Raw genomic sequence first — 27,908 nt, 5'->3', positions numbered from 1 at the left:
GCTTTAGTGGTTCGATACCTCCTGTTCACAGAATATGAACAACAGACCGTCAGCTCCCGCTAAGTCTCTTGTTTTTTTGCAGTGTTTGAGCTTGACGGTAAGATCGGAGCAGTAAGCACTACGCAGCACGCCCAAATCTGAGCTTTCCTTGCGGTGAAACTCAAGCTAAGGGCACCTTCAGACAGGGTAGGCATGCTAAAACAGGATGTACCCCTGAGTGCTTCATGTCAGGCCTTCGTGTGGCAGCTCCTCTCTGGCTTTCCTATCTCATTCATCCTCTGTACCTTGCAGCTCTTGCCACCTTGTGCCTCCGTCCAGCTATGACCGGTGTTGGTTGTCAGCAGGCAAACACGGCCTCTGAGCCTATTATCGCCAAGCGACTTCTGCCAGAGGGGGGCGCCGTTGATGATCTGATGCAAGAAGGTAGTGTCACAGCCTGTGTCGACGGAAGCAGGCCGTCTGGCAGGCCTGTCATATCCATCGGGACTTCTGAAATTGTTCTGGCCCTTTCTGTTTGAAATCCTTTGCCATGAGGCAGACCAGAATCTCCCCAGAGCTGAAGCTGACCCACCCTCAGTGGGTCGTAAAGGCAGCTACAGCCTGGCTGATGTAAATCATGGCTGCATGGAGCAGGCCGGGGCTGATGGCGTGTGGCCTGCTTCTTCTGCCTGGAGTTTCTAACAGGAACATGCTCATCTATGTGTATCACGAGTTCACTGACCATAAGACTGTATCCTTAATTCACCCCCCCCCCACAAACACACACACACACACACTGGCCCCAGTTGCATTTGTCAACAATTGGAGACGCAGGGGGTGGCTTTGCAGCGTTGGTCCTCTGAGACGTGATTGGGTCTGAGATACCTCCGTGTCCCACATTCCCAATCCAAAAATGAGATTAAGCTTGTGTTGCCTCTCCTTGGTTACCTGAGATGGTGAATCTGATGGCGAGCTCTCTGAGATCCTTATCTCTCTGTCTCTGTCTGCCTCGCTTTTCCTCTCCCACACTCTCGACTACAGCTGGCCGAGGAATTTCCCTGGCCTTGTCTGAAGGAGGCCTTGTGTGATTGGCAGGAGGAGTGTGTGTGTGTGTGCGTGTTTTTAAAGGAGCTCTTCTGAACTTGCCCGTTCTCTCTCTGTCCCTCCATTCCTCACAATGCACTGTTCGTGAAGAGTAGCAGATTGACTGCAGGTGTACACTGGCTGCTTTGCCTCAACCTGTATAATTTATGGAGCGATCTGCACCCCGCCCCCCCCCCCCCCCCCCCCCCCAGCCCTCCTCAGAAGGCTGCTTTGAACATCTGAAGGGGGTCATCCTTTATATTCCCATCATGACTGTCATTCTGCCCGGACTCAGCTGGAACAGTCTGTGAGGTTGCATATCTGTCTATATTTGACCTCAGCTCTTAGGTTCTGGGCCATAGATGTAGCTTGATGTGAGCTATGTAGCTCCACTTTAGCAGTCCATGTACCTCATGAGTCCAACAGCAGTCCATACAATCCCAAGTTTTCTTCCTTAACCGTGATGCCACCTGCTGTCATTCAGTATAATTGCACACACATGCACCCTCTTAATGAATCTCTAGGTCACACTGTGCTGTCATTACCTGCTGTCTAGTCTGGCATAGGTGTGTGAATTCACATATGACTGTCTGTTCCAGGTGCGTAGCTCTAGATGATCACCTTCAAGGGGTTAGTTGAGTCGTTTCACTGAAAAGGGGGTTTTAGTTATATAACAGTGAGTCAATTTTCTGTCTGATTCACATGAGTTGTGTTTCTGGTGAGTTTTAAAAGTTCAGGAACGCTGAACGAATTGGTGTGGGTGCTCCTCAGCTGCGGCAAGGCCGGTCCAGAGGTCCAAGTGCTGGAATAAGTCCTCGAAATGACTGACTGATTTAACAGCCTTTCATTTCAGTGTAACTTCCCCACAACAGTGCTTTTAAAAGATATGCTATTGCTGCACCCATTGCAGTGGGCGGTGCCTTTCTGCCCAATTCCAGCCAATGAGGATTCAGCTCCTGGCACAGGAGATTCAAAGGCAGGCACACGTGTCATAGCATGAGGTCAGACCCAGAAGTACAACCTGGAAGTGCTTTGAGACCTAGGCATGCAACATGAGGTAGTGTGCTACCTCATTAGCTAGTTAGCATAGCCATCTTTAAAATGTGTCGTCTTACTGGTTATCGCATTACGAAACCTTATGGGCTTCTCATACTGGAACAAAAAGAACTTGTTCAAATTGTTACAAGACTTTAGCAGGGGTCCTACTCACTGTGGTCACACAGTCTCCTGCGAGTCTTGACCTTCGGGACCAAGGGCTGTAGGCCATCTGATCAGCCTGGACTGGAGAACATTACAGTAGAGAGACGCATCTTCACAGCATCACAGCAGAAGGCGTCACGTAGAGCCGCTGTGCTGCTGAGCCGCATTAATCCCCGTCAGGAATGTAAAATGCTGGGTGTGTGGACGGCTCTGTGTGAAGGCAGTCATTAGCTCCTTCATCAGGGAGCAACAGGACGTGCCTCTGTCCATTTACAGAGTCATTAAAGGCCATTACGTGTTCCTGAACTCACGCTTCTGGGGCGCGGCTCTAATGGCCTGTCCAACGTTATTTATTATTTCTAGAGCAATGAAAAGGAGGCAGGTCAGACTGTCGCTGTGCTGAAAACACAGCTGCCATATCTGCTCCTCCGGGCCCGTGTTTTGAACATGAAGATTGGACTCAGCGAAAGGTCCCTGATGGAGAAGCTTTATGGTGGAACATTGGGAGGACAAGGGCCGGTCCTGGGCGGCTGGGGGAGCAGCTGCCCTAGGGGCTGACCCAGGCATGGGAGATGTGTAGGCCTCACTTCTGAGCCTGGGGCTCGCCTGAATAATCAAAGCCACAACGGGCCAAGCCCGGCTGGGATAAGAGTTGGAGTATGTCCGTCATTGTAGCACCTGATCCCAAACCAGCAAAGGAAGAGGGTGCGGTGACCAGTCGTTCTGCACAATCTGGCCGTGTTGCTGAGGTCAAAGTGCTAAAAATAGCCCCAGGAAAACCATTTCCCGGCGGCTGAATGGTCCTAATGTGTGGTCACACCCAGGGCAGCCTGCGCCTGTTGAATGGGTGGCAGTGGCCGGGTCCTGTTTAGCCAACGTGTTAAACTACTAACCAGTGCATTTAAGCATCAGCAGCGAGGCATTTACTTTTACAGGTACATGTAACATCTTACAAAATCCTGCTTGGGTGACTGAAAACAAGGCCTTGCAGAAGCTCACGATCAGGCCACCTGTGCCTTTGAAAGCTGCTGGGATCAACACTGAAGGCCCACATTGCCAACTGGTGAAAACCCTTCTGTCTTTCTACGACAATGTAGGGAGGGGTTTACACTATATTTCCAAAAGTATTGGGACACCCCTCCAAATCATTGAACTCTGGTGTTCCAATCGGTTCCATAGCATCGGTCATGGTGTATAAAATCAATCACCTATGCATGCAGACTGCTTCTACAAACATTTGCGAAAGAATGGGTCACTCTCAGGAGCTCAGTGAATTTAAGTGTGGTACCATAACAAGATGCCACCTGTGCAATAGGTCCATTTATGAAATTTCTTTGCTACTGAATATTCTACGGTCAACTGTTAATGGTATTTTAACAAAGTGGAAGCTATTGGGAACAACAGCAACTCAGCCACGAAGTGGTAGGACACGTAAAATCACAAAGCAGGGACAATGTGTGCTGAGGCGCACAGTGAAGAAGCCCACAACTGTCTGCAGAGTCAATAGCTACAGACCTCCAAACTTCATGTGGCCTTTAGATTAGCTCAAGAACAGTGCGTAGAGAACTTCATGGAATGGGTTTCCATGGCAGAGCAGCTGCATCCAAGCCTTACATTACCAAGTGCAATGCAAAGCGCTGGATGCAGTGGTGACGGGATTATGCTGTGGGGTTGTTTTTCAGGGGTTTGGCTTGGTCCATTAGTTTCAGTGAAAGGAACTCTTAATGCTGCAGCATTCAAAGCCATCTTGCACAATTTCATGCTCCCAACTTTGTAGTAACAGTTTGGGGATGGCCCCTTCCTGTTCCAACATGACCGCGCACCAGTGTACAAAGCAAGGCCCATAAGGACATGGATGAGCGAGTCCGGTGTGAAGGAACCTGACTGACCTATACAGAGACCTGACCTCAACCCGATAAAGCACCTTTGGGATGATTTACAGTGGAGACTGCGAGCCAGGCCTTCTCACCCAACATCAGTGCCTGACCTCACAAAAGCTCTCTTGGAGGAATGGTCAAGCATTCCCAAAAGCACACTCCTAAACCTTGTGGACAGCCTTCCCAGAAGAGTTGAAGCTATTATAGCTGCAAAGGGTGGACCAACTCGATATTAAAACCAATGTATGAAGAATGGGATGTCATTAAAGTTCATGTGTGTGTAAAGGCAGGTGTCCCGATACTTTTGGCAATATAGTGTACATGCGTGTGACATAGACTGACTTGGTGAAGCTAAATTTATAATGGACACGTTTCAGATTTACTGTGACATTTATTGGGACAGTGTCTGTCACACAGTATCCCTGTACCAGTCAGCACGGACTTCGTTGCTGGTGTGACGTTCCACCCCCACAGTGCTGGGGAGGGGGCGGTCTGGGCTTCCCACACATCACCCCTGTCCCACTTTATTTCTGACTCACCCTTGTTCATGGCTCTCCCCCAAGAAACTGTCGCGTTCGATATATCAGAGGGAGCTTCTCTGGGCAGGTCAGGAGTTCGATCACTTGGCACGACTCCCTCAAATGGGGAAACCCCTCAGCCCTTGGACCCGAGCGGGTGGTCGGGTGGGCGTGCAGGATGACACAGAGCCTCATTGTGTCTGCTGCCTCCGTGCATATAGGACAGGAGGCTGCGCTTCCAGCTTCAAATTTCCGAAGGGCTCTGCTTTTCCCGCTGCTGTCCTCGTCCGCCGTACCTTGGGCTGAAACGGACCCGGGTCCTGTCCTCTTCCCTACTAACATTACCCCAGGAATTTCCCCATACCGGTCACAGGGATCATCCGTAAACTTTCAGGCTCTCCATATCCTGGAACTGGAGGTGTAAAGCTGACTTCACGTTGGGGTTCCCAGTTCAGATGGATGCGGTCCTGTGAGAGCAAGGCTGTCTGCTGCCTCCTGCTGGACAGGCTGTTTCCTGCATCTCTCCTTAGGCCACCTCCACTGAGGCTATTCATTCTCCGTTTGTCCAGAATTACCTGCAGTCCCAACCAACTGCTTTCTTGCGGTACTGTACCTGTACACTGACGGAGTGTCTGTCCAGTGTCAGTCGTAATGCCGGTTAGTGCCGTGCTTATTTCACGTGACTGTCTCTGCTAGGTCTCTGAGTTGCTAACGGCTCCGTGTTGCTGTCTGACCAAAGCTGTCCGCTAAGCAGATAAACGTGGGTCTTAATGCGGACGTGACCTTTATGGGAACAGCTGGTGAGAGCGCCAAGGTGCTGTTTTAGAGAAAATCATTTGCATAGATGCTGATCGTTATTACTCTGGTACATAAAAGCAGTGTGTGCATGTCTTGACCCCATAGAGCTGCTGTGGTGTTTGGGGTTATGGCACTACCCGCGGGAACCCTGGAGGCCGGACCAAAGCCGCCTGGCGTCAGGTGCTGTCGTGCCGCTGGTCCTGTGCGCGTTTCAGTCGTCTGTAAGGCAGCTGGATGCCTCACACCCAGGATTGGTCCTCTGGCTTCCCAGGTCTCCGAAACCAGGGGCCTGTGGACAGCTGTGCTCCTGCAGAGCGAATGCACTTTGATCATCAGCTATTACTGTTCCCCTGTGTGTGTTGAAATGTCGAGCTTCACTGTAATGGGGTCGCGGGGGTTCTGGCTGTGAATTGATGCAAAACTTTGGTCCAGAGAGTTCCTTGCAGGACTTGGCACTATATTGTATAACCGACACACCCACAGGACTACATTTAGAAGGGTGCTGGCTGTAGGGGGGGGGCGGGGGGGGAGGTGTGTATGTAATGTATCGGTCTGAGTTTCCTGTAGGACCTGGGGGCAGAGTCCTGCATGGGTCCACTTTTGGAGACCCGCACCCGCACGGTACAGCACCACACCCGCCCGTGCACCCGTGATTATTTCAAAGTTAAATCCGCACCCGCCCGGGCCTGTTAACATTCCGCCGGTTACCCGCCCGTACCAGTAATAAATTACCAGGGCTGTGGAGTCGGTAGATAAATGCTCCGACTCCGACTCCGACTCCTCTGTATGTATATACTATGCTAATGTATTTTCTACATCCATTTAAGGAAAGGAAGGCAACATACATGTCATTTCACCACAGAACTACTGGCTAGGAAGCCAACACTCTACTATAATGCCAGATTAAAGACAAACACAATGAAAACAAGGATTTTGCCACCGACCGATGTGCGTGTACAATCGCGGCAATTGATTGGCGGCCGCAGATTGCGGGTGTCCACATGGACGGGCAGATCCATCTTGCCGAAAATCTCGACCACCGCCCCCATCCAAAGTAATGTGATGCCTCTGTCTGCTGCAGTGGCTGTCTCCTCTGTCAGCCAGCCGGAAGTTTAGTGCATTGTGTCACTCACCGGCCAGCTGATCAGCAGAACGAGCCTCTGCTGGAGACAGGTAGGGAGATCTGTGTTCTCGGCTCCTTCGGCCCCCTTCACTAGCGCATAGTGAAGGGGTGCCGACGGAGCTGAGAACACACCAGATGATTTTTCAGGCGTTTGACGCGTGATGACTCGTTGAACGGCCGAAAAATCGGCAGTGCATCTGTAAATGTATGGGGGGCTTTAGGCTAGGTTCACAGTTCCCTGTAACAGTGGAACACGACACAATGGAAAGCGGTGCCGCACCTTACCTGTGCATTACATCCCATATAGTGACGCATACAGTCAATGAAAAGCATGCTTCATGGTTACTTAACATGTTCGTTTTGTGGTAACATTATGCACTGCATGCATTGGGCTTTATTCTTACAGCAGAGAAGTAGTTCATTATGACTGTTTGTGAATTGGGACATTTCAACTTACTTTTTTAATTCCCATTTAAATTTAGTAGGAGTCGGAGTCGGTTAACTTTTTGCCGACTCCGACTCCGACTCCAGGTACCCAAAATTGTCTCCGACTCCGACTCCTCGACTCCGACTCCGACTCCACAGCCCTGTAAATTACACACAATTATTTTTTTCTATGCACCTCTCAACTTGACAAGCGCTAGGCCTACATGAATTTTGAATTGAAACGAAAAAGTCAGTTTAACACAAAATCAAATCTGATAGATCTAAGCTATCCATACTGTGACGAGCGTGAAAGAGAGAACACAACGACACGCTTCAGCAAGGATTCAGTCGTGTATGTGAATGTTTGTCGAGGTGGTTATCTAATGGTGTGTTCGTTTTTCTCTCGGAACTCGGAAATTCCGAGTTGAGTGACATCACGTCCGACAATCTCCCATTCGAGCTACCACATCTCAGAACAAACATGGCTGCCTCCATGAACACGCTGCTGTGTGTTGTTGCTTTATATTTTAGCAGATTTGGAGTGAGATTATTTTTCCGAGAGACAAATAAACAAGAAACACGAACTAGTTAAACCACATTAAAAGCTTTATAAAATATTTTAGCACATTCATAGCAATATTCTTTTTTCGAGAGGCAAACAAACTACAAACAAACCAAAGACACTAACAAGTTTGGTAAAAATCTGATATTGCATGATAGGATACTGTTTACGGTCATGATATGGTATTCTCTAAATCGAACACGTGCAGTTACATTTATAACTAATACATTTAACAAAATAAACATTTTTAAAGATTTATAAAATAGAATTACTGTTGAGTGTGTAAGCCGCCATGTTGAAATTACGTCACAGGGGCAACTCGGACAACAAAATCTTGCCCGACATCAACGTCATAAAAGAGGCGTGTTTCCGACGGGAAGTGATGTTTTTCGTGACGTTTCTTGACGTTTTCATCCGAGTGCCGACTTGGAGAGAAATAATCGAAAGCACCATAAGGTACCCCTGACATACTGAACACACTGTGATGGTGACAATTTGTACATGATAGTCTAATACATAGATATTTTCGCTTATATGTTATTTTTGCAGGCTACAATACTGTTTTGATTGGCCTGCTACCCGCCCGCATACCCGCCCGTAAAATTCCAGAACATTAAAATCCGCCCGTTTCGACCCGGTGCAGGACTCTGCCTGGGGGGTATTGTGATCTTTCCTAATCGCCTTGCCCACTTACTGCCCATGACCTGTTAGGGCTGAACCTCATAGTCACCGCTCCCAACCCCAAAGCACATGTGCTGGTGTTGGAGGCTGGACGCCCCGTGGTGACGCCCCGTGGCCTGAGTGTCCCTGACTGCCCTCAGAGCGGCCGGTCCTCTTTGGACCCCCGCTGGGTTCTCTTTGCCCTGCTGGATGCTTGTGCTGAACACTCTTCCCTTCCCATCTGCCATATTCCTTTGTCCTGCGTTGTCCTATCCCCCTTTGATGCCTTTGGCCTTTCCGTTTTGCTGCATTTACGCCCCGCTGATACTGGGGTAACCAGAGTGTAGGATCGGCCCCAAAGCCCAGGCCCTGCCCAGTTGCCTGGGCATAAAAGCAAAGAAAATGTCCCCTCTGTGAAAGCCTGTCCAAGGTCCTCTGGGCCTGACCTCACTCCCAGCGTAGGCCAACAGCCAGCCAGCTGTCGGGCACTAAACTTATCTGGCATGTGTTGCAGCACTGAGGGGGTGGCCACTAATGCAGGGAATTCAGCTTCGGATTACCCTGCCCCCCCCCCCCCCCATGTTTGTGTTGAATTCACTTCTCAGTATGTCTGGTCATCATGCCGTTCATTCTGATGTTCCTGCTTCTCTAGTCCCGTTTTAGGAGTTAGCATTGCCTGGTTTTGTTTGAACATGAAAGACACTGGGGCAGAAGAACCAGTACAGCGTCCCTCTTCAGGGCTGGCCCTAGGGCGGGAATATTAGCACCGTATCCCCAGCGTGTGAACTTTGACCTAGCCGGTCTTGGTCACCGGGCAGCCTGTGAGGCCGGGTAGCTTTGCAGCCCTCCTCCCCTGGCCCATATCCCATATATCCCATATCTCACTATGCTGCCCTGAACACCAGAGATTAAAGAGCTTGTAAAGTGAAGTCTCGCATTAAACTGCCACGGTAAACCCTGCATAACGGCTCGAAGGCCTTCCCATCCGCAGCATCCCCAAACGATCACGGCCGTCACATTGAAGACAGGCCGGCAGGCCTGAATGCCAGTGCTGCTTCTCTCTCCGTGTTGAATGCGCACGCTTTCTCTCACTCGCTGGGTAGCGCTGACGTTCAGCTTTCGGTGTCTGCTGCCTCTCCCCTCGCTCGCCTCTGTGCCGTACGTTTAATTAGCGTGTGTTGGGCCATCTGCGCGTGCAGCGGCCTGTCAGCGGGGCTCTGAGCCCTAATGGATGAGGCCCGTGAGCAGAATTCGCTTCCTCTCTGCTGGTGCTTCTCCCTCAGAGTCACTTGGCTAACAGCACAGACATTACACTTTCAGGGGAACTTCAGTACGTACAGGGACTATGTTTCTGCATACATGTGACGGTTAATTGGCCAAGCTGTGAATTTATAATGAATACATCCCTGTGTGGCATAGACAGAGCCGGCACCTGCCACCCACCCTGGGTATAAGAAAAGCTGCATCTGCAACCCCCTGCCTCGTTATGTCGGCGCGGATCGCTCTGACTCATTAGGCAGCAGCCTCGTCTCCCCCCACAGCCCCGTGCCTCGCTATGGTGGCGCGGATCGCTCTGACTCATTAGGCAGCAGCCTCGTCTCCCCCCACAGCCCCGTGCCTCGCTATGGTGGCGCGGATCGCTCTGACTCATTAGGCAGCAGCCTCGTCTCCCCCCGCAGCCCCGTGCCTCGCTATGGTGGCGCGGATCGCTCTGACTCATTAGGCGGCAGCCTCGTCTCCTGCTGCAGCCTCCACCAGCTTCCCTTCTTCTTTCTTTTTTTTTTTGTTTTTCCCCCCCACAGAGTCATTATTTCTCGATGAATGTGTCTTTAATTAATGGCATAGTTTGACATGAGGGGAGTCTGTGAGGTCAGTAAGCCATCAGTGACACCCCCAGCCCCCCCCCCCCAGGTCAGGTACTGTGAAGCCCCGTCCCCTCGGCCTTACGCCCCGCAGCTAGACAGACGTAGGCTGTCTGCCATTCAGTCTCTATTTCAAGCTCTGAAAATCTCCAGCTGTTCTTCTGAGTGCCTAAAAATGGCCGTCCTTTCGCCCTTCGTATCCGGCGCCCAGTGGCCGGAGGCCAGTCCCCACCCGGGCCGTAGCGCCATGCCACAGGCGCAGCGTGGAGAGCGCACTCTGCCGCACGCGCTGGCCGGCACTCCGCTTCGTTTTCCCACGCTTTTTCGCTGACGCTCCCCTGCATGGCCACCTTGCATGTTGACCTCCGGCAGCAGATGGACGCGCTTAAATTGGACGCGGGTGGCTTGTGGCATCAGGTTGCAGGTTTAAGCTCTCCGGACAGCCCGTGGAGAGCGCGTCGTGCCCCGAGTCCCGCCTGGCTGTGGCCTTGCTCCTCCGATAACAGGCTGCTGTTTTTGTGGGCGTGTGAGGCGAGATGGGAATGGCTGTGCTAGCTGCTCTGCTTCCCGTCTCCAAGGCTCCTCCTTGTCCTCATTTCTGCTCCCTCAGTCGTCCGTCACACCCTGTTACCTCGCTCTGTTCCTCTGTGCTCCCAGCTACTCGTGTGATGTGTCTTCTGACACAACTTCATTATACCTGATCAGGCTGGAAGGACAACCTCATGTTGGATTTGGATTATCTTCTCATCGATCTCTTGGCTACTGAGACCTTGATAGGGCAAGACAAGCAGACATTTGTTGCAAAAACTATACTACTAAAAAATGTAGTGCTAAGCTAGTGACCTCCCCCCCCGATGAATGCTCGATGATTTTCGAAGTTTTGTGGATGATAAGATTTACTGCAGTGAAATTGAAGATGCCATTTTAAAATAGCTTGTTTTCCTGGGGAAGGAGCCACAGACGAATTCCACAGGAAGCAGCTGACTGGATAGCTGGAGCCTGGAGTCGGGGTTCCTGTCCGCCCCTCAGGCTTTCTCATTGGCCGTCTCCACCCTTGGGCTCTCCAATTGGGTTTCTCAGACCGCCCATCCGCCGCTACACAAATGACAATTCCGGAGAGTTCCATAGAAATAATAATAAAGCTGGTATGAATGTTTCAAAACATGTTTTCGTCGTCTTGTCCAAGACGCCATCCCAGTTCTGTTTACGGCCCGTCAGAGACGTTAAGCAGATGTCGGAGTTCTGACTTAACGACGGGAAATTCTGCGCCGCTTCGCGACTAAGAGGAACATGAATCCCATCAAAAAAACATACCGCCATGCATTCAGATTTGAAAGGTGGCAATATGGGGTGACCCCCCTCCCCTCCCCCCTCCCCAGGTGAAGGCTGAGAAGATGGGGCACTGAGAGGGTGTGTCTGTCTGAGGAGACCAGCACCCACTGAAGCCCGGTCCGCACGGTCCCACCATTTAATATTGCTAAACAGTGCCATCGCATGTCACTCACTGGGATCGCATTCCCCAGAGAGCTGCCGCACCTGTGGCTTTAACCCAAGTGTCTCCCTTGATGAGCTGTCAGCCTGGAGCGATCTGAGCCTGTCTGCTAGTCTACGGGGGGGGGGGGGGGGGGCGCGCCGTCTCTGGCACATTTGGCTTCCAAGTGGGAGTCCAGTGAAGTTGCTTTATTTTGGGAAGGTGCACAAGACCATAGCCTGTGCCCTGCAGAGAGCCCGCTCTGCTCCTTCTGTGTAATCCGATATAGCGCCTCCTGCTGTAAGGCTGAGCACGGCAGATCACCAGTCGCAGCGTTCTTTCATGCTTGGCAGTCCTAGTGACACTGTGCTCCCCTCACGGAACGCGGGGTGGTGTTTTTGAGGTGGGGGCTGTGCGTCTGGTGGGGGCGGGGAAAGCAAACAGCCGAGGGAAGTGGAAGCCGTGAGGTGGGGGGGGTGAGCCTTAAGACTGTCTGGCGTATTTGTCCGGGAGGTTTGTCTCCTAAGGTGAATGTGTTTGCTGAAGTAATTAACATATTAATTTTGTATCTGAATGAAAGCCTGAATGTGACGCCCAAGGGCCCTTTTCATGTCTGTCTGGCTTTGGCCTCCTCTGCTGTCTGTACAGTGCCTGGCTGGCTTACAGCAGATGTGCAGTGGATTCGCATCCCTGGTGCCCACAAAGAGGCGCGCTATGGCGTGGTTTGTTTGTGGAAGGTCCCAACCGCTGGAATCACCCCCCCCCCCGTCCAAATGATCATGGATTGTGGGGGTATTTTAAGGGCTGCTCTGTTTGAAACACAAACACAAAGATGGTGTTGAGTAAAGTACCCCTCTCCACTCGACCCCGGCAGAAACAAAAGCTCACTTATATGGCGTCTACCCAGCGGGGCGTTTGTGGGGGGGGGGGGTCTGCTTTCAGCCAGATATTACTCAGATGCTGGCTATTGCCAACAGCCCCATGCATTAATAGGAACCTTTTTAATAACTTACTGATGACGCAGCCTGATGATGATGATGATGATGATGAGGTGGGGGGGGGGGGAGCTATTAACTGCCAGGCCGGCCCTGCACTGTGGAAGTGTGTGTGTGGGAGCTGACTTTGAAATGGATCCGGGTTTGGCCGACTGATCCTGGATCAGTGCTCAGCGGTGCCATCTGGAAGGTGCGGGGGGGTGGGCAGGCTTCTCTGCAGCGACGTGGCACTTTCCCAGGGACTCGGGGGCTCGACATGGGCCAGCTAGACATGGCTTCCTGCTTGTGGGGGGGGGGGGGGGGGGTGGGGGCGGTGGAATCAAGAAGGCAGAGAGGATCAATCTGTGCTGGATTTTAATTCAATTAGCCGGGAGGTGCAGAGCCACGTGTCGGCCTCGCGTCCAGATGATCCCCCAGGGACCGAGAGGTTGTGCTGTGCCTTAACGCCATGGCCACGTTTGCCTCAGGCTCCGGGCGCTTCACTCCTTTCCTCCGTCTGATTGTCTGTTAGCAGTATTTCTCACCATCCCACCCTTCCATGAATATTTAGTTCTGGGCGTCACCCTGCCGTCTCACTTTGTGTCTGATAGTGGATGGTCTGCAATGGAGAGACCTCTCCGCTCCGGCAGGCGGTCAGACGGTATGCCCCGCTCCTCGTCTCCCATTGGACACGCTCCTGTTTCGATCTGCGCTGCCAGGCTGCCAGTTTCCTAAGTGCACCTGCACCCCTTTCCTTTCCAGTCTCGGAAGGGTAGACCATCACCCCCTGCTGAATATTTATGGTCTGCCCATGTATGGTACAGAAACAGGGCATGGTGACTCTGCTCCTATCAGCCTTAATTGTGCTGATGACTGTCATCCCAATACACTGCTATCCACAGAACAATGTTCAGTGTGCTGTCCCACCCTCAGCCATCGCTGATTGGCCGGTCCCTGCAGTACCCGCTGCTCCCATTGGCTCCTGCTTTGTCTAATGGTGGCAGGCCACTATGTGAAGGCGTAATTAACGCTAATTGGTTATGTTGCTCGGTAAACAGCTGAATTTTCACTTCACCTTTTCATTAAAGGCGACAAAGGTAATGTTATTCTTTACGTGAGAGCTGTGGATTCTGTGGCATGTTTGAATTACAAGCAACCAATAGAAAACTTTTTTTTATGTTTCTGGGATATATTATGCAGTCTAATCCACAACATGTGAGAGTCAGCCTAAGGTTTGCTGATTTGACTTCGAGCTGCATAGGGATCGTCGGGCCTGCCAGCAGGAGCCGAGACGTGATGAGGCGTATCGTCAGGGAGCAGAGGTACAGACACAGCGGGCTAATGAGCCGCAGCCCCCAGATCTTAATGATGTCTTGATGGGCCCGCTAAGGGAGGGAGGAGCGTTAAACCCAGGGCTGAAAGGTAACTGGCTTCCAGTTTCCCTTCCAGTTCCCACAGTCCATGCCTTGTCAGCTGCTTGCATCCCTACCATTTACGGACGAACCGTTTTTCTGCTATGGATTTTCTGGAAGGCAGAAGAATATCGACATGCTACATGCACTCGTCAGAGAGCGACACGGCCTCAGCCAGACAGGTACCCCGACCATGTGCATTGATCCCCCTTTAAAGGTCCCTTGGTCATACACACGCTTATGGGAGTTTTACTTACACAAAAATGTTCAGAGGGCAGAAGGAAAAATGATTGCTTTGGAGAGATGCCTAATCAGATTATAGAGGAGGTGGGTCCAAGCAAGTTGAGGCAGGACCAAAACATGTGATCGGTTGGTCCCACCTCCTCTACAATCTGATTAGTTATCTATCTGAAGCAATCATCTTTCTTTCTGCCTTCAGAACATTTTTGTGCAATTAAAACTACCATGAGCCCACATAGTCGGCAAAACACCAAACTCCTATTGGGGTTTACTTATGTTTTCTTACCCGCTATTTGATTTGGGCAGGATCTGCACCCGCGGTTGGTGTTGGATGTAAAGGCAGGGCAGGAAAATGGCAGGATGAATCTGACCCCCTCTCCCCTTGCTCTAGATGGCCTTCCTGGTCTCCCCCCTCCGCTTGCCTCCAGCAGTCCTGCTTCCTCTGCTTGCCTCATGTGTCTATGCATCAGCCCTGCCACTGTTCCCGGTGATGGGGGGCATCTGTCCCGGGTTCTCTGGTTTCCTGAGGCTACACCTATTTCCCCTGGGTTATGCGGCCCTGCAGGCTACCTGGAATGGAGGTGTATCTCTGGCTATGACATCATTCATGAGATGAATGTAACAACCCAAAGGTGCTCGGAGTGATGTGAGTCATAACAAAGATTTAGAGAAATCCCTCCTCCCTCCTGCTGATTAATGAAAGACATTAACCCAGAGAACCGATGGGGTCCGCACCTGGAACCAAACGGAGATTCTGTTCAGGGGTGCAGTGAGTGGATCAGTGGGCTAAGTCTCTGTGCCTGTGATCAGAAGATCACCAGTTTGAGCCACAGCCTCAGAACAGTCACATGTTTGTGGGCCCCTGAGCGAGGCCCTTAACCCCCAGCTCCAGGGGGGCTGCACCTTAGCTGACCCTTTGCTGTGACCCCCGAACTATGGAGAGCAAGATGGGGTCGGCATAGAGAAACAGTCCAATGTACCTGTACTTGTGCAAATGGTAAATAAAGCATTTTTTTTTGTAGAGAGATGTTTTTGTGGGTGTTGGGAAGCGCCTGTAAGGTTTGAGCATTTGATTGGCCCGCAAGCAGCCAGGTGACGGAATATCATTGTGTATCCCAGTCGCAGCAGCGCCGTGGCCCGTTTTGGGCTGGTATGTAGACCGGAGCTCAGGGAGCAGCTGGTGCCAGTGGGACCAGTATTTTTAGCCGTCTTTCGGTTAGTATGGGAAAATCATGCCATTGACTTTGAGATATTTAGGAATCCTTCAGTGACCTTGCTGACCTGTCTGATCAGGATCAGTTGGTCATTCTGACGTAGCTGGCAGGGAAGTAAAGTCTTGTGTTACACCCCCCATATCCGGAAGCACGAAGTAACGTTCCCCCGGACCACGGCACTGCAGGTCTACATGAAGTACAGAGAGAGACACAGACCAAGTGCAGGGGCAAAAAGATACGGCGTAACAACACGCAACGTAAATGTTACCAATATCGGAATGTGAAATTTATGGCCGTAACAGTATTATCAATTAACATGGATAATAATCAGTATCAAAAATAGTTGACGGATTTTGTCATAAATTGGTTTCATTTTTGCAACTTTGCTGTGTAAATTGAGCATAAAGACATCACCATCTAGCAAGGTTAAGGTTGATCTATTAAGCCAAGTTCATACCTTTCTCTGTGTTGGTTTGGTCCCCACATGCTTGTGTGCCATCATGCCATGACTGCAGAGGGCTGGGGTTTGATTCTAAGCCACTTTGTCACTTTTAATAGAGATTCTCTAAACTGCAGTTTTCATTATATCTATGACTTAGAAAATACCTCTTTTTTTAAGCCTTTGCACTTTTCTTTAAACCCTGTATTTTGCCCCAGCTAATTGTTGATTGCATGATCAAATGATTATCAAAGAAATCATTTTGTGTGGCACTAGTGAGCTGCGAAAATCCTTATTAGCATTTGGGGGGTGTTGAGAGACATGAAACCTACAGACCATACCCGCCCCCCCCCCCCTTCAGCCCCCCCCCCCCCCCAGCCCCCCCCCCCCCCCCAATGCCATCTCCATACGGGTCGAAGCACATGTCCTTCTCTAAGTCAGAGAGAGTGTTGGGCTCTGAAACACAGCCAGCCTGTTCCCTCATTTCCACAAGCGCCTGTTATGTCTTATTACTTTTCAGCTGTATCTTGCCCACCTCTTAAACTCCACATTCTGCCCGTTTGAGCATTTAATTATCCCAAATCCATCCTCATCTCTCAAACCCCGGAGTCTGGGCTCCTCGCTGCCAATTTCCTGTGCAGAAAGATGGTGCCCGGGCCAAGAAGGATGGGAGGAGAGGGTCTGATTCTGCATTGGGGCAAATGAGGAGATGTGCAGGAGCTGGGGGTGTGTTGCTGTGGGGCTATTATGGTGTAAATTTTGCAGATGTCTGTGCTGCTCCTCACAGTTGTATCAAAAAGAAATAAACCCAAAACCCCCGAAACGTTGGTCCATAAAGCGTCGCTTGTTGTTTCCATAGCAGCTGCACAGCGGTGTCCCAGGACAGCAGCAGCCACCATAACCCTTATTGTTGTCATACATCCGTCTTCTAGCCAATTACTCTGGACAGCGAGACTGGAGGATATTTTAGATGATGACGGTGATGGTTATGATGATGAAGATGATGATGATCATCATCAACTTGTATAGAACTGCTTTTCTGCCCCTTTATGCAAGTTTACAAAAACTTTGTTGTGGGTGTGTGTGTGTGTGTGTGTGTGTGTGTGTGTGTGTGTGTGTGTGAGAGAGAGAGAGAGCTTCCTATTCAGCGAGACCCCCGGCTCAGACCATGTGTTTTCTGGGATCACATCCAGCCTGGCCTTTGGGAATAAATGTATTATGGCCCCCTGCAAAGTGACTTTATATCCAGCTCTTTAAACCAGGTAAATTCTAATTTTATATACATATTTTTAGTGGAGTAATTCAGCGGGTTGCTTGAGGGTGCAATCAGAAACCCCCCTCCTGGGATTGGAACCTACCACCTTCTGTTCTCTGTCCTTAAGCACCGTGTTACCTGCTGCCATGTGGTCTCGTGCCTGTTGGCTGACACAGATCCACACTTCCCTTAAGTGTGTTGAAAATGCTTTTTAAAGTACTTCGTGCAGCTGTCGTCCTTGGCGTGGGCCTTCGCAGACTGTAACCTCAGCTCTCTGTATGAGGGACGTTCTTCACTAAAGCTGCTAAAGTCAAGAGATCGATCGGACCAAGTAGGAAGGCTGTGGCCCGTTTATTTTTCTGCTGCTCCCTGGTGATTGTGTTTGGTAGTCCATGGCCGTTTGTATACATGTATGTGTATCTCAGCCGCCAGACGCGATTCCCACGCTCCTTTAAAGCACTTAGCTGGCATACTAGCTGCTCGTCGGCAAGCTTTTCCCAAACAGCGATGTTCCTGTAATCTGGGTGTCGTTTTTTTGCTCCAGATAATGCCTTTGGTGGCAGTTCTGTTTATCTGAGATGGTCCTGTTATGAACATAGCTGTATTAAAAAAAAAAAAAAAGCAATTTTAAGCAGTCTTTGGCCATAAGTGGTTGTTTTTACATGGGTCGCCCCATAAAAAAACTAATTTTGAGATTTCAAACGGCTCCCTTTCTAACTCCTGTCAGCCATTGAGGCGCCAGAACAAATGCCAGCCAATTGGTGTAGACCGATTGTGTGGTGTACCACTAGAATCCCCTTCAACAGGGCTCTTCAAATCTGGCCCTCGATTCCAAATCCAGGCCTTGTTTTCAGTTCTCCCAGGTAGTTACTTTAATAATTACTGATTCTGATTGGTCAGAGGCTTCACACCTGGATAAAGGAAGGCTGGAAAATCAGCAGAGCTTGGCCCTTAAGGACCGTAATTTGAATAGCCCTACCGTAAAAGGTTTGTCTGTGGCTTTGATCAGAGAAGAGAAGTTAGGATTGTCAATGACTTGCCACAGAAGACTTAGAGTTTAATGTTCTTTCTGGTGGTTTCAGAGTTTACTACTATTATGACAAACATGTTTTGAGCTGGGTGGCAGCTTCTCAGGTGACCGTTTTTTGTGTCCAGAGTGCCGGAGAGAGGAGCCTGGGTCGGTGTTCCTGAATGTGACATTGTGCTCCTTTGCCGTGTGACTTTCGTGGGTTTTACTTGCTCAGAATTGGGGCAGGTTTGGCCTGGATGTGACCACAGCACATTCCTGCTGTCTGTGACATTCAGCGTCAGCTGACAGACACGTAAATGCTGGGGGTACGGAATGTGTGAGTCTGTGGTCCTGTGGGACGTCTTAACTCCTAGGGGGATGATGGCTGCAGGCTGTGTTGCATAAGACAGGATTTTCAACGGCGGAGATGTAGATAAGACTCCCCCAAGCAGGAAATCACTTAAGCATTTCGAGATGTGCAGAGCTGATTACTGGGAGGAATCGGGGCTTCTATTGGGACTCTGAGAGCAACCGCTAGGCCCGAGATGCACGAGGCACGACAGTCCTGGACTGTCAGAGGACACACTGATGAGCCCCCCCCCCATGATGCCTCTGCTAAAGAATGCCTGATCCCTGCAGGGAGATGGAGAGGATTTGCACGCTTTTAATAGTGACACCTGATTCTCTGAGGATTAATCAGGGGAGCCGGCGGGGGGGTAAAGGGTGGCACCCCAGCCGGGCTGCGATCACGGCGTTGGCTTCGCCCAACCAGGGCGGTCAGCACTAAATATAAATTAGGTGTGGAGGGTCTCATTAGCGGATACTGCCTGTACTAAAAGGGCCACGGAGGAAATGGTTTTATTAGACTTTTAATGTTCTTAGTATTATTAACAGCACCATTTATAAGCTGGTCTTTTAGGGATCCCAATGCGCAGAAGTTTAGAGGAAGGATAAATGTCTTGTCCAGGGATATGGCATTGTGTCCCCCCCAAGAACGAGACACCATTCCAGACACAGTACATTTCCGCCAGATTGATGTGAGGCCCTGGTGATTCCGTCATTATCTGTTACATCTGTCAGGGAACAAAGGTAATGAGGGAAGTCACTGGGATTCCTGTGCCGATTTACATTTGAGATGAATCTCGCTTTCAGTATCGCTTTACCAAAGTATGTTTGTGCATTTTTGCCGGTCTGGGTCCAGGTGGGGCTCGTCTCCTTACGCCACTGATTGGCAAACGCTTCTGTGAACTCGAAGCTCTGGACTGGAGGCTTTGAAACATCCATGCCAGCGGTTTGGGCGCCTGGCACTGCAGCAGCTCCTGTGTTAGGAGGCTCACAGCCTGCGGGCTGCTGCTTCACACCCATCCGCTGTGGTCGCTTGAAGGTGTTGTTGTGTTCCCCAGCCGTTCCTCATTCAGGTTCACCTCGTTGTGGTTCTGTGGGGATGTGAACCTCATCACCGCCAATGTGTTTGCTAATCAGTGATATCTTTAAAAATGTATTTTTCCTGCTCCAGGATCTGGTTCGCATGCATTGAAAGGCCTGTGACAAGGCATGTAACAGTTACAGCGTTGTGTGAAATGTCAGGAATTCTGCGTGAGCCGCTGGGGCCGTGTGGGTGTGTGTCTGAGGGCTGGCCTCAAGCCCCCTCTGTTTGCCGCCATTCCTGATCGTCATAAGTTCTGTCTTCCATGCTCGCCATGTGTTTGCAGAGATCTGTCGTAAAAACGCGGCCGTTTTCTCCAAATGCCAGCTGGTTTCCTTCATGCGCCTCCCTGGGGAGATTGATGGCGTCGGTTGTGAAACACGGGGTGTGGGAGTCTGGGGGTCCGTGCGGAAGGTGTGTGCGCACGTGTTCCTGTGCTTCTGCGCGCTTGATGCCAGGTGTGATGGGGACACTCGGGGGGGGGGGGGGGCGCGGCGCGGCATCCCCCTGCCCTCCCATCTCATTTCGCCATCGCCTCCCAGCCCCCCCCCCCAGCAATTGGCAGCTGCTAAAAGGGGCCCATTGTTGTAACTCCCTCAGCGGCAGAACTTACAGAAAACTACATTGTTCTGTCTGCCTCCCCACCCTCACTGGGACTCGCCGAGCCGGAGAAAAGGGGAGCGTTCTGCGTGATGGTGTCGGGGGCGAGCGAGTCGCCCATCACAGGCGAGCCGGGGTCTTTGGCTCTGAGTCATCCAGGAGGATAGAGGTTTTCATCCAGGGACAGGGGATGTGGCCGGCGGAGCTAGCAGAGGCTGCTCAGAGCCAGCCCTCTGCGGCCTGCAGCGCCGGCGTGTCTGTGCTGAAGGCCTCTGCCGTCCTGCGTCCTGCCAGTTCCACAGGCTTCCGGCCTGCAGTCAAATCCAGGCCTCCATGAAGAATGCCGGGGGGGGGGGATGTGAAAAGTAAGACCAGCTATTCCTGAGAGGGGCCTCCCAGAATCTGGCTGCCCCTTATGCCCTGCCCATCCCACCCACGTGGCCGCGTCCTCCTCCTCTTTGTCCCGGTCGAATCCGGATGGAGGGGATTCTGCCACGTTCATCCATGCTGCTTGGTGCTGGTGTAGGACAGCCTGTCCTGGCATTGCATGCAGCTTCCTCATTCATGGATTTTCAGGCGTATGAAAGTCGTCCCCCAGCTGTGCGCGGGGGCGGATTGTGGCTCAACGGCCCAGGCCCGCGAGGTGACCAGGACCCGCTGGGCCTAATCCTGGTCCAGCAGGAGCCTTTCCAAATTGGATTTAACCAGCGCAGATCCTGTAGCGTGACGTCCCTCTGGCCTGCGTGTGCCACTCGCTCCCGATTTGCGTCAGGCATGTTGAGGGGCACCTGCGCATCCGGCTGGAGGCGGCTGCGTTTTATTAGGCACCGTTTCCAGGAAGGGAACTTCTTTGGCTAATTAGCCTGGACGCTAAGCCGCGGAGGGCAGGAGTGCCGTGCTGTGCGAGACGGCCAGATACACTGCAATCTGTCAGCCAGAACGAGAGGCCATTGGACCCTTGAGCCGTAGGCGGGGGGATGATTCGGCTCTGAAAGGATCCAGACATGGCGTTCGTGCTCACGAGCCGTTCCCGTGACTCTCGGAAATTCAACACGGCCACACGGCCTTTAGGAACTGTGTCCCTGCACTGGTGCGGGGTGTGATGACTGGGCATGCTGCCCGCTCTTGGCCCTGACGGAGCCCTCTCCTGGCCTGGCTGTGGTCCGGTGTGACGTTGAACCCCAGCCGGGTGTGTGGGGGGGGTAGGGTGACGGCAAAGCGGATTGTGGCCTTTCCGCCCAACACGGCAAAGCTTGCTGCATTTTCCCCGCTACGGCTTGCACATCGCAATACATCGAGACAAAATGGATAATGTGTCAGCCACTTAATATATTTCCTTTGTAACATGTAACTGTAGTTGTCCTAACACAGAAATACCTCGTATTGTGTAACCTGGTTTGACCTCAGAGCGTGAATTTCCAATGACATTTCCAGAAGGGAACAAGCTCAGGTCTGCCTGACGCTTCCTGTAATCCGCTGGGCAGCAGCAGGTGGCTCTCAGCCCCGAAATGCTGCCCTCCCACCTGTGTGAGGTCCACGTGTCTGTCTCCCGCCATCTGACTTCAGCGTATGGTGAGGCATCTGTTCACTGGGGCTATAGGCGTGCGTGTGCGCGTGTGTGTGTGCATCACACAGGTTGGGATTTATTCCCAGTGACCTCCAACCCACTGAAAATCAGGCCACTCCTACCCTGTTTGTAGCTGACCAATCAGCTGGCGGGCCATTGGGGGATTTCAGTTAAATTGGTTATTTCAGAGTTTGGTACACGCTAAGTGTCCCCTCCCCCACCTGAGAAGTGCACTGTCAGCGTTAGGGTGTCGCCTGTCGCTACATGGAGTCGAACCGCTTTGGAAACATAAGGAAGCTGGCTGCTGCCCGGGGACGCGCGCACACGCCTGCACAGTCTGTTCCCCACTGTCACGAGAAAGCCATGACTCACCAGCGTGTGAGTGCAGTGCTGCAGCGGCGCAGTCCAACATGCAGGCTGCGCTGATGCGGCCGATGAGCTTTTTTTTTCTTTTTTTTTCTTCTCAGGTCCTGTTAGTGGCAGAAAACTAAAATAGCCGATTTCATATTTTCACATTAGCATATTTGCAAAGGGTTCAGATATTGCAGCCTCTTGTAGCATTAAGAGGAAATGAAAGTGGTGGGGGAGGGAAAAAAAAAATCTGGACGCTTGTGGTGTGTGTTTGGTGGGGGGGGGGCGTCACTTTCCGGCCACGGTTCCAGCTGTTCCCCCGACTTGCAGATGCTGCCTGGAGATAAAAGGTCAAAACAATGGTGAGCCCCCCCCCCCCACCCCCCCGCTGCCGATGGCGGATGTTAGCGGAGCTCAGCCTGGGATGCCCTCAGCCGCATGCGTGTACCATGCGTGTACCATGCGTGTACCATGCGTGTACATGCCTGTACGTGGTGACGCGTGTCGCCGTGCTGTCGGTGCCGGGTCTGTGCGCACGGGAGCGAGCGGGGTTAACCTGCCGGCTGAATCACATCGTCAGTTAGGAATGCCCTCCCCTGTGTCACAAGCCCCCACCCTTTTTATCTGAGGTTTTCCATTGCTAACTCCACTCCCCCCAAACTTGTCGGCATTGTGTAGCAGCCCCCCCCCCCCCATTCAGATTCCACTGCTGTAGTGACAGTCGACTCTCGGGAGTGGTGAGTCAGCCCCTTACTCTCCAGGTGCATCTTAATGAACCAGCCGATTACGAAAGGAGCCAAGCCAATCCATGTTTCCAGTTTGGGGGTGTGGGGTTGGGCCTTAGTGATGTGGGGGGTCCAGCTGTTGCCGGGTAACCTGGTCAGGTGTGTGGCGGAGCTCCAGGTGGGTCTGTCTTCCAGACAGTGTGAGGTTACGCATGTTTCCAGGTCCTGGGATGATGCGCCTTTATATGCTTTAGATGCTTATACCTCTGTCCCAGGATCAGTCAAATACCAAGCAAAAAGAAGCCAGAATGACACACGGTAAACTGATCTCAGATTAATTATTGTTTTGCAGAATCATTCTGCCTCAGCAGAATGACCCATTTAACTTTAAATTAACTGCATTTTATGTGGAACGGTCACGTGATGGACAGTATTGGACAGGTCTTCTCATCGTGAGTTACATTGGTGGTGGGACACAGGTTCCTGAAAGAGTTCACTCTGGTTTTCGTGCTGTGGTTAGTTACTCTATAAAGTAGTTGATATGCTGGTCCTGGATCAGTCATGCATTTGGCACAGTCATGTTTTGTTGTGTTTCCATTTGCAGTTTAATGAGTGCGATAGACATTTAAATTTGAGAAAAAAAAATGTTAAGAGAATCATGATCTCGATTCTAAGCAAACGAAATCAAGCAAAAGTATTTGTTTTTCCCAGAATCGTGTAGGTCTAAGTACAGCCGTAGTGCATGTTCCTGATAAAGGGCCTTTTCCTCATTAAGTTCTATTGAGACGTCCTGCTTTATGAATTATTCATTAGTTGTTCTGCTGTAGGTGGGCTCCTGGAGTGGGTACACCCCCCTGTGTTGCTGATTGAGTGAGTGGGCTATGCTCAGACTGTCCTGTTTTTACCAGCAGCCGTTAGCCGTTAGCTCCTGTGACATCAGAAAAGTGTGCTTCTCAAAAAACGTTTTTTCCACTTCAGGAGGAGTGTCACTCCTCCCCTGCATGAGTAGAAAGTGACGGCTCGAAACTATTTTGAGCTGGGTTTGCGTGCCCTCGTGTAGCCCGGGTAAATGGAGACGTTTATATGCTGTAACCATAGTAACGGCCGCTACTGTGCTTAAGATTTTGAAGCATCACTTCCCTGTAGTCTGTCTGCAGGTCAGAAAGTTATTGCTGATGTTAGATGAAGCTAGCTCGGGTGATCTGTAGCGTCTCGCCGTTACACCGGAGCTGGTGTTAAACTGCTTAATTACAATCGACTTTTTTGGTTGAATGTGTTCACACATGCATAGGGAGTTTGATTCCAGTTAAACCAGTGGTTCTCAGTCCTGTTCCTGTCCCCTTCCGAGAATGTTTTGTTCCAACCCTACCTTAATCAGGCTCACATGTTCATGATAGGCTGATAGTGAATGTGGCAGCTTGAAAGCAGTATGGGTTGGAATTAAAACATTTTGGGAAGGGGGGCTGCAGGAACAGAATTGAGAACCACTGGGTTAAACTATATAACCAGCATCAGCATCAGTCAGAAATGCCGTCTTGATGGTGAGGACTGGCTCTGCATGGGGAATCGGTGATCAGAGAATGACTTCCACTAAATATCATTTCAGACCACTGTGATGTGGGCACTGTGGTGATGGGTGGCGATACCTAGCAGCTGGTTCACCCCCCTGCCAGACGTCTCTCCTCTGCCCGGATTCTGGTTTCACCCGATAGGTCTCTCTTCAGGATTTTTACAGAATCTGTGCTGCACTTTGGAGTTCTAGGGGAAGGCCTGGCTGGTCTCGTAACAGGTTGGACCTCCTTGGTGTTTGGGATGAGAGGGTGGGGGGGTCGCCCTTCTTCGAAAAGGCCGATCTCCCTCCTGCGTCTCTTGTAGTTCTCATCTGCTGGCCTGCTTTTGGTTACGGCGTTGTCTTTGTTGGCTGGGTGGGGGGTCCTCGGGGGGCCCCAGTGCACGCTCAAAGCAGACACGGGCTGTGAGGGAGGGTGGCCGCGACCGCAAGGTGCCCGGGTAACGGCCCCGTGGGGGGGGCCGCTTAAATCCCAGATGTGAGCCTCAGGGGGCGGCCTCCTTGGATCAGGATGGTGAGTGAGATCTTTGCGTTTCCCTCTTAGTCCAGGGGTGGAGGGGAGGATGTTATGTGGGAGGGTGGGCTAGAGGTTTGGGAATGTGTGCAGAGTGCATCTGGGGAGGGGGACAGCAGGGGGGACGGACGGCAGGGGACGGCAGGGGGGACGGACGGCAGGGGGGACGGACGGCAGGGGGGACGGACGGCAGGGGGGACGGCGTGCCTCATGTTACACTCTGACGTAACCGGCCTGGACAGAATGGGTGTAAAACACCTCAGCCTGCCTCGGACCGGACTGGGTCTGGGTAGCTTTCCTTCAGGGGTCAGAACTTTCAATCTTTTAAGGCACTGTGTTGAGATGGCAGTCTGCACTGAGATATGACTGTGCGCATATGTCGGTGTGTGTTTGTGTGTGTGGATTAGGTTTATATTATTTTGTGGGGCCAAATGTCCCCGATAGTGTAATAACCTGTTTTTTTTACTTTATAGGGACCATTTCTCGGGTGCACACAAAGATCTGTGAATGCAGTCAAAAAAGTAAAAATGCCTAAAGTCTTGTATTTTGTTTGCATGCTTATGGTTAAGGTTATGGGTAGGGGTTAAGGTCATTATGTCAGGATTAGGGTTTTTCCTGTAGAAATGAATGGAGAGTCCCCACAAAGATATGAATACAAACTCGTGTGTGTTTTGTTATGAGTGTCTCCGGAATGGCCCCCTCTCGTTTGTAAATTTCTTATGTTCTTTAGAAAATACTTTAAGTCCATTAGGATAAACTGGGTGCAAACTGCATTCTTTCCATCCAAAACCCCCCCTCCTTTCTCTCATTTGCTTCTTCCTATGACCGTCTTCACGTCCTTACGCCCTGTTGCTCAGCCATGGGTGTCCGGCTGACCTTCCTGCTCGACTCCCTCTCATCTGACTGGCCCCACATTGAAAGCCTTTTAGCCCTGTTACTTGCCCTGTAGGCCAGGCTGTCTGTGCCGGACAGCCTGAAATACTTCCTTTCTAGCCCTTCTCGTGGCTTTGGTGGCAGGCCACTGTGAGCCGGGTGCTGTGAGGACTCTGGCCTTTGGCTTGCAGGCTGTCTGGAGATGCACGCCCTTCCGGGAGGTTCTCGGCCCGGGACTACGGCCAGACCCCGAAGGAAAATTATGGCCGTAGTGCTCTGCAGCCAGGCCCATTTTATCCCATTCGTGGGTCCAGAGGCGCGGAGCCTGCTTTCCATGAGGGATACACCCTGAGATTGGGGCTGGAAGCATTCGGCGCTAATAGCGGGATGCTAACTGGCAGGATGTTAATTAGCGGGATGCTAACTGGCAGGATGCTAACTAGCAGAATGCGAAGTAGTGCACGGTATGGGGGTGCTGTTTTGGGACAGTCCATTCCTTGGAGGAGCGCCGACCCACGCTCGGTATTTCGCCTGTCTCAGCGGCACCGCCCTTCCCTGCACAGCCACCCTGCGCTACATGTAAATGTAGCAGCACAACTAACACTTAGAAAACTAGCACGTTAGAAACTAACTGTGCAGGAAGAAGCTTGGTCTCAGCTCGGTCGGTACTGGGGCATCTGCCATTACTAGGCTGTTCGGACCCCGAATCTGAGACCTTTGGGAACTCCTGCTGTCCGCACATGGTTCTTGGTGACCTCCTAAGGAGCACCGTGGTTCTCTGATGTATGTGTTTGCTTTCCTGGGGATTACAGGGAGAATCCTCCCTTTACTGACTCTGCGTGCGTGCGTTTGTACACTTGCACGCGTATGCACGAGACGTGTGCTTATAAATCAGACTCTCCTCATATTATCCCCCCCCCCCCCACTAGTGACTTTGACACGGGTGACTGCTCTGATAATATCTCGGTTCTAGGAACGTGCAGTGGTTCTGAATGGACTGTAACAGCCGCCTGCCTCCCCCTGCTCCCCCCCCCCCCAGGTGCCCCTGGCTGACGCAGGCCATCTCCCTCACTGTGCCACTCTACAATGGCGTCGTCTTCCTCTTCGTGCTGGCTAACTTCAGCATGGCCACCTTCATGGACCCCGGCATGTACCCCAGAGGTAGGTGACCGCCCCCCCCCCCCCCCCGCCGAACACCGACAGGACCTCCTGAACACGTGAGCCAGCCTGCAGTGCTGTGATTCAGATGGTTGTCTTTCAAACTGCTTTATATGATTATATGTTAGAGTAATCGAGTGAATCGTTCCTTTGTAATATAAACGAAGCCATTGCTGTCGTGTGAAGGCCGCAGGCTGATGATGTCGCCACATGCTGGGAACCTCACTGCACCTGCCTCCAAGCATGTCCTGTCCTCTCCCGCCACCTGGTCGTCATGGAGACGGGGCCAGAAGTGGTGCAGGGGTGGGGGGGACCGATGATTCAAACCAGAGGCTATGACGACTTGAGCCGTCGTTCCCCATTTTGAGGAGGGCTGTTGATATACATGGTCTGGCCTAAGGGGGGTCCATTAACACCCCACTTACTGTCGGGTTGCAGTTTTGTCACACAGATCTCAATGCCATGTGCCAGTATGTGGACCCCGCAGTGCATTATGGGATACTACTGAGCACAAGAGCAGATGGAGCCCAATGGATGGGAATGTGTCCAGATAGGATTAAACTTATTGTTGCTGTTCTTTGTGTTTATCCCAAAGATGTGAGGGATTTTAGAAGCACCTCTCAGGTCCTGATTTGCAGTCATGTTCTTTAATGAGATATAGGAGCTTCAAAGCCTGTAGTCGCTGCTTTGGACCTGTGCTCTCCGTGCCTTTGGGGGCCCCCACGCTTCCCCAGCCCTGTCATGAGTAGCCTGTCCGAAAAGCCATCTCCCACCTCCATGCCATCGTCCCATTGCCTCTCTCCATCACAGCCAATGAGGACGAGGACAAGGACGACGACTTCCGTGCCCCACTCTACAAGAACGTGGAGGTGAAGGGCATCCAGGTGCGCATGAAGTGGTGTGCCACCTGCCACTTCTACAGGCCACCGCGCTGCTCCCACTGCAGCGTGTGTGACAACTGTGTGGAGGTGAGGCCGCTTACACACACGTGCCGCTTATGCCACTTACACACACACACACAC

The 27,908-nt window shown here is 51.6% G+C and overlaps 1 protein-coding gene across 4 annotated transcripts in view; it reads left to right on the top strand.

The window, feature by feature from the left end:
* The window catches only part of zdhhc8b (zDHHC palmitoyltransferase 8b), a 49,078-nt gene that overhangs the window by 9,427 nt on the left and 11,743 nt on the right, over window positions 1-27,908 (top strand). The window contains exons 1-3 of one of the 4 annotated variants that reach the window (XM_072708987.1): window positions 5,769-6,628; window positions 26,768-26,889; window positions 27,697-27,854. In XM_072708987.1, the coding sequence (XP_072565088.1) occupies window positions 26,853-26,889; window positions 27,697-27,854 (195 nt within the window). In that variant the 5' untranslated portion in view covers window positions 5,769-6,628; window positions 26,768-26,852. Of the gene's footprint in view, window positions 1-5,768; window positions 6,629-13,808; window positions 14,128-25,184; window positions 25,377-26,767; window positions 26,890-27,696; window positions 27,855-27,908 lie in introns of those variants that run through there. The other 3 variants (XM_023812378.2, XM_023812380.2, XM_023812379.2) reach the window with 3 other exon arrangements.

Source organism: Paramormyrops kingsleyae, chromosome 2, assembly GCF_048594095.1.
Source record: "Paramormyrops kingsleyae isolate MSU_618 chromosome 2, PKINGS_0.4, whole genome shotgun sequence".
Classification (NCBI taxonomy): domain Eukaryota; kingdom Metazoa; phylum Chordata; class Actinopteri; order Osteoglossiformes; family Mormyridae; genus Paramormyrops; species Paramormyrops kingsleyae.
The sequence above is the reverse complement of the archived record's forward strand: the minus strand, read 5'-3'. Positions and strand labels throughout refer to the sequence as shown.